Source organism: Coptis chinensis, chromosome 7 (genome assembly GCF_015680905.1).
Source record: "Coptis chinensis isolate HL-2020 chromosome 7, ASM1568090v1, whole genome shotgun sequence".
NCBI lineage: Eukaryota > Viridiplantae > Streptophyta > Magnoliopsida > Ranunculales > Ranunculaceae > Coptis > Coptis chinensis.
Window position 1 is genome coordinate 89,911,561 of NC_141462.1, and position 12,351 is coordinate 89,923,911.

General features: G+C 36.7%; 1 protein-coding gene across 1 annotated transcript; it reads left to right on the top strand.

The window, feature by feature from the left end:
• Positions 1 to 5,878: 5,878 nt before the first annotated feature.
• On the top strand, positions 5,879 to 11,663 carry LOC147489845 (uncharacterized). The gene is made up of 4 exons (XM_086573395.1): positions 5,879 to 6,491; positions 6,816 to 7,301; positions 10,022 to 10,531; positions 11,380 to 11,663. Exons 1-4 carry the CDS (start codon positions 6,069 to 6,071, stop codon positions 11,461 to 11,463), a joined length of 1,503 nt encoding a protein of 500 aa, XP_086429521.1. The 5' UTR covers positions 5,879 to 6,068; the 3' UTR covers positions 11,464 to 11,663.
• Positions 11,664 to 12,351: the final 688 nt, after the last annotated feature.

Consider the following 12,351-nt stretch of genomic DNA (forward strand, 5'->3'; position numbering starts at 1 on the left):
GACCTCTCTCTAGCAAATGACTGGTTTCATCGATGACGTCGTTCTGTCGAAAAAAGGAAAATCAAGATAAGTTACCAATCAAATGCAAAAAATCACAGTTAGAAAAACTCAATTAAAAATCACAATACTTACAATCGGTGAACATTTAGGCAGTGTCTCCAGGGAGGGATGAATAGGAAGAAGCTCAGGGTTCACCAAAACTACATGAGAATTCCTCGCATACTAAGTCATGTAGTTTTGATGACACTCCCATGGATAAGACGAAATAGGTCCTCGGTTGCAGGGTTAGATCACGTGATTCTGCCACAACTCCCAGTAAAGTGGCCCAATATTGGTCCAGCTCACCTCATACCCGCGTCCTGCCACAGTTCTTGTTCTCCAATTTGGTATTGGAGGATCTTTAGGTACAAAGCCGCATTGACCTAACCGACGCGACCACCCTTGTAACAGTAAAGCTTCGACAATGTTGAAAAACATAGCAATCCCTCAAAAAATGTAATGTCATCGATCGGGTTTGTATCTCTGATATTTTTGTAGGGATGCCAAACAACCTGAAACAAAATCAAATGTGTCATTAACAACTCCAATGATCAATTACTAAAAAAAAAATATAAACAAACTTAAATACTTACATACATTGAATTTAATACTTACATTGAACTCATTCAAATAATCAATTATCGCTCGATAAAACTGCAATGCATACGTTGTATCGTAATAGTGTGGAGCAACTGAGATGTGTCTATGAGCACACGGCTGAGACGAGATATAGTTGAAGTTTGGGACTGTCATGAATACTGGAAAATACTCATAGATCCACGCCTAGATATACACAAATAGTTAACATATTGATAGAGTAATAAAATTAACATTAAAAAAAATAAACTCTAAAATACTCAAGTTTTACCTGTAGAAGAGTCATATAGCCTGTAACCCCTTTCACCTTCGCACATGTGGCAGCCCCGAGACCTTTATACAAAAACGTCAAAATTGCTGCACTCCATGCATACTCTTCTATCTCACTGAATTTCAACAACGGCCTCAGATAACATATAGGCACTCCAGTCCCAGACTTATCAGTAAAAATGACACAGCCAAAGAAAAACATGATAAAAGCTCTAATATATAGGGCTATCATGAACCTTGTTCGGAAAATGCTTCCGGATGAATTCTAGCCTTACTTTTGAAGTGAACCTGCTAGATTCTATCTCCGCCCTAATCAAATCAATAGGAAGCCCCATACCAAGATGTAGGAGATTTATCGATTGTTGTAAGTTCAGCTCATTGTCCCTTTGCACCGCTCTTCCTCTAACTGTGACTCCACAGATTTTGACAACATCGTCCAAAGTCACAGTCATCTCCCCAACTGGCATATGGAAGGTGTTGGTCTCCAGATGCCATCTCTCCACAAACGCAGAGATCAATGGTGGATCCATATGCTCATGATAACCTTCCACGAGATCAAACAACCCAGTCCTTCTCAACTGCACGGTAAATCTTGGAGACCTTTCACATTTATTTTTGAAATCCCATTGGGATAACTTTGCTAAGTGTGAAACACACTTCAACGCTTCGCGATCCTCCTGAAACAACCGAGCACACATTAGATATATATGAACATAAACAAAAGATTTTGTAAAAGAAAATCAAAGTACACAAGAAAAACAAAATATTACCCTTCTCTCCCAAACATCGCGAGCGACATGCACCGCATAGTCATACAACAAACAACTCGACTCATACGGGCCTCCCCATACACACCTCTTTGAAACTCCAAATCATTATTGGATTTTCTTACGAAATCAATACGGAGGTGCTTTCTTTCTTGGTGGTACGTCTTCTACCACATATTCTTCCACATCATCATCCTGCTCATCCTCCTCCTCATCCCTCTCCTCACCCTCCTCCTCACTCTCCTCTTCTACTATACTCTTCCCTTTGTCCATATTTACATCTAACCCTACATTAGTATCACTATCTATACTATCTACACTATCTTCACTAGACGAATCAACCTCAGGAACCTCTTTTTCCAAATGGTCCCCTCTACGCGCTGATGTTGTTAAGCCGCCTGCCCTTTGTCTTTTTCTTCCAACTGCTTCACCACTAGAGGAACCGCCACCAAACAATTTCTTAACACCCTTGAATGTAGTTTTCACTACATTCTTTATATTCTTTGATCGAGGACCCATCGCTACAAAGAAAAATAAAACAAGTATTAGTAAACCATATTTAAATAAACAATGTACAAAGAAAACCACTAGAAAAAAGAGATCATCCCAGTCGTAAAACTAATATACTTATAAGCTTGTTATGATAACTCCAAGTATATATGAAGAAATAGAATGAGACGTTACACTATCCAAATTCTATCAAATTTTGGGCAGAGTTTTCTTTGTTTAGTCAACATTTCGTATACTTAAACCTGTTATAACCTGGAAATCAATAATGACATCCTTCTAACAACCATATGTACATAACACCCTATAAAATATTCAACCCACAATACAATTTCTAGCCGCATAATAGGTGGACACAAGTAGAAGGAAAAGATAGACTTCCAAAAGAAAAGTTTTTGTTCTTTCAAAACGCCATGGTTATATGTCTTGTAACTTGTTAACAATATTAACAATATTAAGAAAGGACAACCACTACAAGTTACAAGAAACTATTAACAGATGTCAAAGAGTAAATATTAGGAATACATTGATCGAACAACCTGATTTTTTCGACATGTGAGATTGAACAACCATATGTACATATAACCTAATTTTACACGACATGGTGAAAATGTATATATATACAAGATTTGTTTCGTATGAACCGTCATTTATGTATATCAAGTATTACAACAAAATAACTGGACTCTCTCTACAACAAAATGAACTTGACTCGTCCCTCGTCAAGCATAGGGAAACCACCCAAAAAACCACCTTGATTGTACATTCAAGTAAGTTTGATAACCAAAGAAAGAGCTTCTCACCTATAATGCTTTACCGCTTCAGTTTTGTTCTCCTGTATCCATACCTTAAGCAAGTACTCGTAAAAGCTGCATGTGATCAAGGTCATTACTCATTAGTCAAGACTCAAGAACATAAGCAGTATGAAAGGTGAGTAACAGAATGTACAGAAACACTAATCATAAAATGATAAAAGTATCTTCTCTTATAACATCATGCCCAAAAGGAAAATACTAGGTATGAAAGATGAGCACTATGAAAGTTTAGCAACAAGATGTAAAGCAACTCATTTTTTAATTTTCAAACGGGGCCCTAAAGATGTAGACTATATTTTGTTGGCTCTACATGGCAACAAAATATATCTTACAACTCTTTTTCTTAAGTTCTCTTCATGATCTTACAACTCTTTTTCTTAGTACCTGGTACTAGTAGAACTAAAAGTTTTTGAATCTATCCAGCGTTCTTTTCATGATCCTAAACTTTACATAAACTGGTACCTGGTACTAGTAGAACTAAAAGCTTTTGAATCTAGATTCTAAATCTTAAGCTAGATGTAGACCACGTCATTTAGATATGGTCCGTAGACATGGAGAGAAGTGAGAACTCACCCCTTCTTATAGTAAGATATTCACTATAAACTAAAAGGAACATTGCATATTTTTCTCCAGATACTAAGTATAGATAGTAGTTGTGGTATCGAAAAGCACATAATTTGATATCTAAAGTACCTTTGTGAAAGTCTTTGAGAAAGTCCAAAGACACTCGGTGAATTTGGTGTGTGCTTAACAGAGAATTTATAACCCGCAAAAGGGTAATAATAATAAAACAATAGTTTCAATAATAATATCGAATAAAAGTTAGAGTGCAGGACAATAGAAAGTATCAGCAGCAAAAGACTAACAACTAAAGTTAATCAAGCTTTTTCTACTCTAAATGCGAGATCCAAGTACAAAGGGAAGTTTAAAAGGAAAAGGTTGATATCTTCAAACTTCGAAATTTTGGCCAATTTCCGACGTATAAACAAGGAATCAATGAAACGGGAAGCAATTAACAAGGAATCAATGAAACAGAAAGCAATGAAAACTTGTCAGAACACAAAAACCATAAAAATAACAAACCAAGAAAAACGAATAAATAAATAAGTGTAGAGAAAGCAAATGATACAGGTGTAGAGAAAGTAAATCATCCCCCACCGTGCGTTCTACATGTCCTTATTACTGTTTGCAACATGACATTTATCAAAAAAACAAAAAAACAAAGTTACATGTACCAAAATAAACACTCATAACTATATGATTACCCTACCACAATGACTTGCAAATATATATATATATATATATATATATATATATATATATATATATATATATATATATATATATATATATCAATATAAAAAAAGAACCATGGCTGTGAATGAAGCGATTGGGGAAGTTGAGGTAGCAGGTTTATCAATCAGAATATATATATTCTATTTGAAGCACTGGAGCATCATATTCTAAAGAGTCCTATTATCAAACGAGTTGAGAATACCCTCTAGATTGATAAACCTGCTACCTCAACTTCCCCCACTGTTTCTGATTCACAGCCATGGTTCTTTTTTTATATTGAGTAGTTAGAATTTTAGACAAGTCAGAGATTTACATTATCTGTTGAAAAGTAAATAATAACTTGATAGTTGACTGTTTCCGTTATTATTACGTACAACAATCATGCAGCAATTATAAATATTGTAAATGAAGTGGGACAAGAAAGTGATACAAAGAAAGTATAGCGAAGAATGTAAAACCTCAAAAGAGAAAGCACCTACACAAATCATGCAGGTTAAAAACTATTCAGCAAAATGAAAGTGAATAGGCAGAACTGAGTGAAACACAACAACACAAACATAGCAACGAGTGAAATAGTCAGTGACGAATAGAAAGAGAGATAAAACTAAGGGTGCTACACTACTACCTAATGTTTTCTATAGCTAGCATCATGGACCACACCAAAACTCAGTACATAACACTCGAACATTAAGGTGATGTGAACGACCTGAGGTCATCACCTTGTTGCTACAATAACCTTCAACGACTCGACCTGTATTGAATATTTCAAAACATGAAAGCAACCTTAAATCTAACCAATGATGAAATGGATCAATACAAGCCCACACTTAAATTCCATCCCTAGCCTCTGGGTATACAACACTTGGGTGAACCGTGACTGATCTAACCAAGAGAGGGTTCTCTACTTTATATTCCTAAGTCCATTACAGATTATAAGAGAACAATTAGTCAATAGGCTCTTGCTCTGTATCATAAAATATGCTTTACTAACTCATCCGAGTAACATACGAGCAAACCAATTATACTGTGATTCTTCGACCTACCATACTGTCATTTGGCTATTGCCTTCAACACAAACAGGAAGAAATTAAAAAAAAAAAAAAAAAAAAGTCAGGCGTACAAAAGGTAATAATCGGAAGAAATGGGAAAGAAAATTCAAGAGTAAAAAAAGTAATAGCAGTAGCTATTTGACCAAGGAAACACAACACATCCACACAAACTAGCAAGTTGATTGAAGAACTTAATTAAGGTGACTTACTTGAAGCTGATTGAAGACAGAGAAGTTGAAGAACTTGATAACCAACACGCCCAGCAACTCACGAGAGGGATTGAAGCTAATTTGATCACAATGCTTTGTTGGATTGAAGGATTGCGAGAGGGATTTTGTCGAGGGTTTTGGGTGAGAAATTGCAAGAGAGATGACCGGTTACAACAAGTTTTTCTGGTTTTGCGATTAGGTGGGGGGTGTACATGGGCTTTTTGTCGGGCTTTGCGATTTGGGCTTGGACTGGAGGCTGCCCAATCCAATTCTGGTGGCGCCCAATACAGGACTCTTCTTATTTAGGAAGTATTATTAAGTTCGGTGTTAGATATTTGTATTTGAATTGAAGTCTAGTTAGTTTATTTTAGTAAGTATTTTAGTTTTAGAATTGTAGCCGAAGCAAGGGTTTGTTCATCTACTATATAATAAACGTGGGTAACTTTGATAATAAACGAGAAATTTATGAATCTTCTTACCTCTAAATTCTTCCAAAATTGTTTCTGAATAGCTATAGCTATGGTTCTTAATACATTCAGTTTCTCTTTCCTAAACAAATTTTTTTCTCAGACCGAAAAAACAGCAATGCCAGACTCAGTCTCAGAAAACCAAAACCCTCAAACCGAAAACGACAACACCGTAGAAGAAGAAGAAGTCAACTTACGTGTCCACGACATAATCATTAAAGGAAACAAGAAAACAAAAGACTCATTACTTGAAACTGAAGTTGAATCCTTAAAAACTGCTACGACTATGCAAGAGTTACTTGAAGCTGCTGCTTTAGTTAAGTCACGTCTTCAGAATCTTGATATTTTTGATTCTGTTAATATTACTATTGATTCTGGTCCACTCGAGTTACCTGCTACTTGTAATGTTACTATTGAAGTTGTCGAAAATAAAAACCCTGTTGGAGGCAATATCGGCATGTACTCCAAACCCGAGGTATTGTTTCTGCTCAATGTAGTATTTGTATGATTGTTATTATATATGTTTGTTTCAAGGGTATAAATGTTGTATATGTTTTATTGGCTAGAGTGTTTCTTACAGCTATTCACATATTATTTAATAAGGGTGGCAAACAACCAGGGTATGATGTGTTGATATAAGCTGTGCATAACCTCTATATTCCTAGCTGTGATATACGATGTGAGCAGTCATTGGTATGCATGTGCAGGGAAGCAAAACATTTTATGTGAAACAAGTTGAAATGGTTTACCAATATTTACGTTCACACTTTGTTTTCTTTTATGACATTATTTTTTGTAGGCTAGGTCTTATTCTCTTGAGGGGACAGCAAAGTTGAAAAACGTGTTTGGATATGGTGACATATGGGATAGTACATGGGCTTATGGTTGGGAACAAGCTTCAGATATCAGTGTAGGAGTTTATTTACCGAGGTTTAAACGATTATCAAACCCTATAATGGCTCGGATATCGCTACTATCTCAAGATTGGTTGAAGATTTCTTCTTACAAAGAGAGAATGTTGGGTCTTTCAGTTGGCTTACTTTCAACGAGGCATCATGATTTGGCGTACAATCTCACTTGGCGTAATTTAACAGATCCATCACAAATGTCCTCGAGGTCGGTTAGAAAGCAGCTTGGGCATAGTTTGCTCTCATCGCTAAAGTACAAATTCACTATCGATAGGAGAGATTCTCCTCAGAGGCCAACACGAGGATATGCTTTTGTTTCCAGTACCCAAGTTGGCGGGTTTTCACCTGATAGTCGGAGCTTGCGATTTTTACGCCAGGTCTCACTCTTTCTCTATGTTCTTGTTTACTTTAAAGCGTAGTTGTGTTCTGTGATTCTGTCGAGTAGTGTCTTGCTATAACCTTATTATTCATTGGAAGTTGGATATTTGATTGTACAATTGTTTGTTTGCCTCTGATCTTATATTTGATTGTACAATTGTTTGTTTGCCTCTGATCTTCTGTTTTTTTTTTTATGAATACCACGTTTTAACAGTCGATGTTCATTGAATGTGTGTGTTTGTGTCTATGTTCTCATATTTTTCTTTTCGTGTGTGTGTGTGTGTGTGTGGGGGGGGTGGGATGGCATATGATACTGTGTTGGGTACTGTTCTTTCAGACCTATTGGATTCAACAAGGGGTTGAGACACATGCTTTCATATTGGACTTATAGCAAATCTACTTTTTTTCTTTGCTCGGTCAATATTTACTTATTTTAATATATTAAAATAGGCTGATATAGCCCACAATACAATAGGAAAGCATTTCAATGAAGTGGCTAAATACCAATCGACTTTTATTATTGTATCGGTGTAAACAGATGAACAAAACCTTCAATCCATATTATGTGTTGTATCGTCATTGCTTCCTTAGTGGTTATCTCGGCATGACCTTGTTTTACATTTTTCCTTTTTTGGGCTCAGTGACCTTGCTACTCTGCATGACCTTGTTGTCTGAGTGTGACTTCCCAGTTTCCACATAATAAGTTGGAACAGAAAGTGGAACGTTTAAGCCATAACTTGTTTGTTTCTGTTCTCCTATGCTGATCACTACCGAAAAGTAATACAAATATATGTACACCTTCGCTAAGCACTTGGGCTTTTTAGTTTATTATCTCATTGGGCTCGTACATGGTGCACATGTAAATCAAAATTGTGTATCCTATAGTCCCACGTGTCGCTAATACCGTTAAAGTCCTACCAGCTGTACATTTTGGGGTTATTATCAGACTTGTGTGTGTTTTTAAGCTTGATCTGCAATAGAAATGACTCGTGTTGGGCTCTGAATTGGTCAGGTTTTGGGTTGAATTACCATCCCTAAGTCGCTGATTTATCAAGAAATAAAAATATCAAAAAGGAAAAGAGAACTGAAATATAGATTATGTGTGAGGGAGCTATGTAGTTACCTGTGCAGGAAATGGCTAGGTGCTAGGGCTGGGCCTAGAACGTAGGCAATTGCCTAGCACATGTCCTTGATATGTAGTCACATGCACAGGCGATATATAGGCGTCAAGCCAGAGCCTATGCGATAGTCCCCCCAATTATAGTATTTCGTGTTAAAATCGAACTTGGGCGTGTCCTTAAGCTCTGGCATCAATGGATCTGTCCACGATCCAATTCTAATGATTTGCATTGCGCTTTGGCTTTTACCCCGGTCAGGTTTCATGCTAAATTGGCATCCCTTTATCCATGGTTTACTAGGAAATACAATGAATAGGAAAAAGGAAAATCGAGAGCAAATATAAATCTTGTACGAGGGAGCTTCTATGTCATCGCAGGCGCATGCAATGGCTAGATTAGGTTGCATAGCCATGCCCCGGCTGCTAATACGAATATTCTGCCCTTTTTCCCACAATATTTAATCTCGAAAAACAGAAAGTTTTGATGTATATCACATTATGACCTACTTAATATGTATACACAACTAATCAGCTTGAAGACATGCTCAACTTGAACTGCTTTTCTTGCTTGAAGACTATAGAATTGAATGCATTAAGTTCTTAGGTAATTAGTTTAGTTTCAGATTTCCTGTCTCCAAGTAGGAGATCGTTTGGAGATATGTGGAGCCTTATGCAGATGGCCACATTGAGCCTTGGGGCACGGACCTTATCTGAGCCCCCCCTAACGGTGGTATAGGGGCAGTGCCTGGGCTGAACAATTTGAACAATTTTGTCTAAGTGAGATCTTGTTCAATAATGGTTTATAGGGCACAACAGTTTTTAACAAGATTAAGAGATGCTTAGATGAGAAGTGAAAAAGTGTCATAAAAAAACAAAAAATAAATTTAGGTGATTTTGGCTCGGGTTGATCATTTGCGCCTAATTCCAGGCAAATATGTGTTTGACTGAATCACTAAGCCTCTGACTGCTTAGTGAGGGAGCAGGGAAAATATGGCAACAATTGATGATAAACAATTTGTTATTATTTACACCAGAAAAGAATAAGCAATTTGTTATTGTTGCAGTCTGTATAGGCATAGATCTGATCTCAGATGTATTGGAAATCTCGAGAGCATAAATTGAGTTGGAAGAAAATAGAATAAATGTTAGGAATGCAGCCACTAGTACAACTGGAATCTCCATCTGTTATCTTCTGTTACATTCCAGGAATCCTGGTGGTAGCATTTTTTGTATGTTGTCCTAGGAATGAAGACTGGGCGGGTGGCTGAAGTGCCAAATTCTGATGTTTTTGAATTACTAACGCATTAATTCATTTGCGTACTGACCCATACATGCCAATTATGTAGCTTGTCATCTTTATTGTTTATCCTGAAAGTGTTTTCATGCTGTTATAATCTTGGATCCCTGTTTATTATTCCGTCATTTTTGGTTTTTTAAGTTAAGTTCATCTTTTTAGTTGCACTCGCTACAGGTGGTACTCAATTAATTGTATGTGTATGTATGTAGTTAGTTATGTATTTTTATCAGAATAGTACAAAAGAACCAGTTCTACCTCTTTTTATAAATTACTGAGTTCCCTTCTTTTTTATTCATTTTGAGCAGGAGTTCGATCTTCGCTTTGCTTTTCCTCTGGGATTTTATAATGCTGCATTGAACTTTGGGGTATCTGTGGGTGCTATTCTTCCATGGGGAAGAGGATTTATGAACTTGCCTTCGCCTATATCTGAGAGATTCTTCCTTGGTGGCAATTCTTCTCCAGTGTGTACTTTGGGTGGCCTAACGACATTGTTGGGGTTCAAGTCTCGAGGAGTAGGTCCTACTGAACAAAGAAGGGCGATGATTGATATATCAGGAAATTCGGCTAAATGTACAGGAAGGGATGTCCTTGGTGGAGACCTTGCTTGTAGTGCTTTTGCAGACCTGTCGTTCAATCTTCCTTTGAAGGTGTTGAGAGATGCTGGAGTTCATGGACATATATTTGCTTCTACTGGAAATCTCACCAAACTGACAGAAAACGAGTTTCAAAACTTCTCGTTTAGGAAATTTGGAGAGTCATTCCGGAGTTCCATTGGTGCTGGGATAATTATTCCCTTCAATTTTTTTCGAATGGAGGTCAGTAATTTATCCTAGTATTTTCATGTTATGATCACCCTGAAGGTGAACTTGTTGTCTGGAAGAATCCCATCAGATAGCGGCAGTGTTTTAAAGAATGTATCTAAGCCTCAAGGCGCTATGCCCTCTGCGATGCCTGAGGCTTAAACCTCATTTAAAAAAAGGGTTAACTAGTATTACCCCCCTACTAGATGAGCCAATTAGGATTCCCCCCCCACTAGATGAGGAAAGTAGGGTCTTTTTCCCCCCCAAGTACACACACAAAAAAAGTCAACTTGGGTTGACTGTGTTTTTTTTGGGCTATCTAGTGGGGGGAGAGAATCCTAATTGGCTCATCTAGTGGGGGGTAATACTCGTTAACCCTTAAAAAAAAATGAGAATGAGGAAAGATGAGGTTGGATGATGGAAGTTGTAATTTCTGATAGAATGAGGTGTTTTGATGCTCAAACCATAAGATAATAGGGAGTTTGTAGTCTTTAAAGAAATTATGAGCCATCAAAAAATTGAAAAAAGAATGAAATATTAAAAATATGTAAAGACGTGTAAGGCTTAAGCCTCTTGGTGCTAAACGCTTTAAAATTCGTTAGGTGTGCCTTGAGGATTAAGCCTCAATGCCTTTTTATTTTTAACCTTGAATATCGGTTTCTGTAATGCCAAATAGATGAGAGTGATTTATCTTCTTGGTTTATGACAAAAACTTGTCAGAATTCCTTAACTGTTCCTGATTTAAATTTGATTATGTTTTCAGTAATGCCAAATAGATGAGAGTGATTTATGTTCTTGGTTTATTACAAAAACTTGTCAGAATTCCTTAACTGTTCCTGATTTAAATTTGATTATGTTTTCAGATTAACTACTGCTACATACGGAAACAATTTGAGCATGACCGTGGCAAGACCGGCATACAGTTTAGCTTCTCATCTCCGTTATAGCTCTTTCTTGGTTGCATCAAAGTTCTCCGTTAAGTTTTCCAGTAAAAACAGGGATTCCATAAATCACATTTGTTTGTTCAATCATTTTGTGATTATCTATTCAGGGCATCCATGACTTGAACAATTATTTTGGGGATTTAGGAAACATGTAGTTCTTTGAGAGCATGTTGTTTTAGATGCTGGAAATCTTGCTGAGTCTATTCTGATGACCATGATTGCACACAGTACTCATTTTTATTATAAGTAGACAGATAACCCACATTAGAGTGAAAGTTTACTTCATATTATCAGAGTGTTTTTTCGTATTAGGATTTATTGCCAGTTTAAGGAGCATCGCAGGTAAACTGACTAAAGAGTTGAAACAGCAAAACTTTAGGCTAACCAGGAGGAAACAACTTTAAATATCTATAATTCTAGATGGACAAAGCGTATGTTTCTTCTCCACTAAAATTCTCTCCATTAACTCTCTTAACAATGTTTCCGTTATTGATTCTGCAATTCATTTTCTCCAAATAATAACGAGTCGTAGTCATTTTATGAAGAATTTTCGAGAGTGAAGCACCCTAGAAGGTTGGATGCACGTATATAAAGATCCAAGACAGCAAATATACTAGGGTTTTCCTAGCGAAATACTTCTCTATTTCGTGGTATGTGTACTCTGTCCCGTCAACCCGAGAGTCAATCATCTGAATTTTCTTAGCTAGTCAATCATCTGAAGTTTATTGATTTTGGATTTGATTTGCATTTGAAGGAGAGACCCAGAGCCAGAGTCATAGGATTGTTCAAAGTTCAGCTTCATTAACAATAAATAAATATACATATCTTAACTCAACTTGGCATTACAGGGTGATGATGATGAACCTTAGAGCATCCCTAGGTGGTAGTATA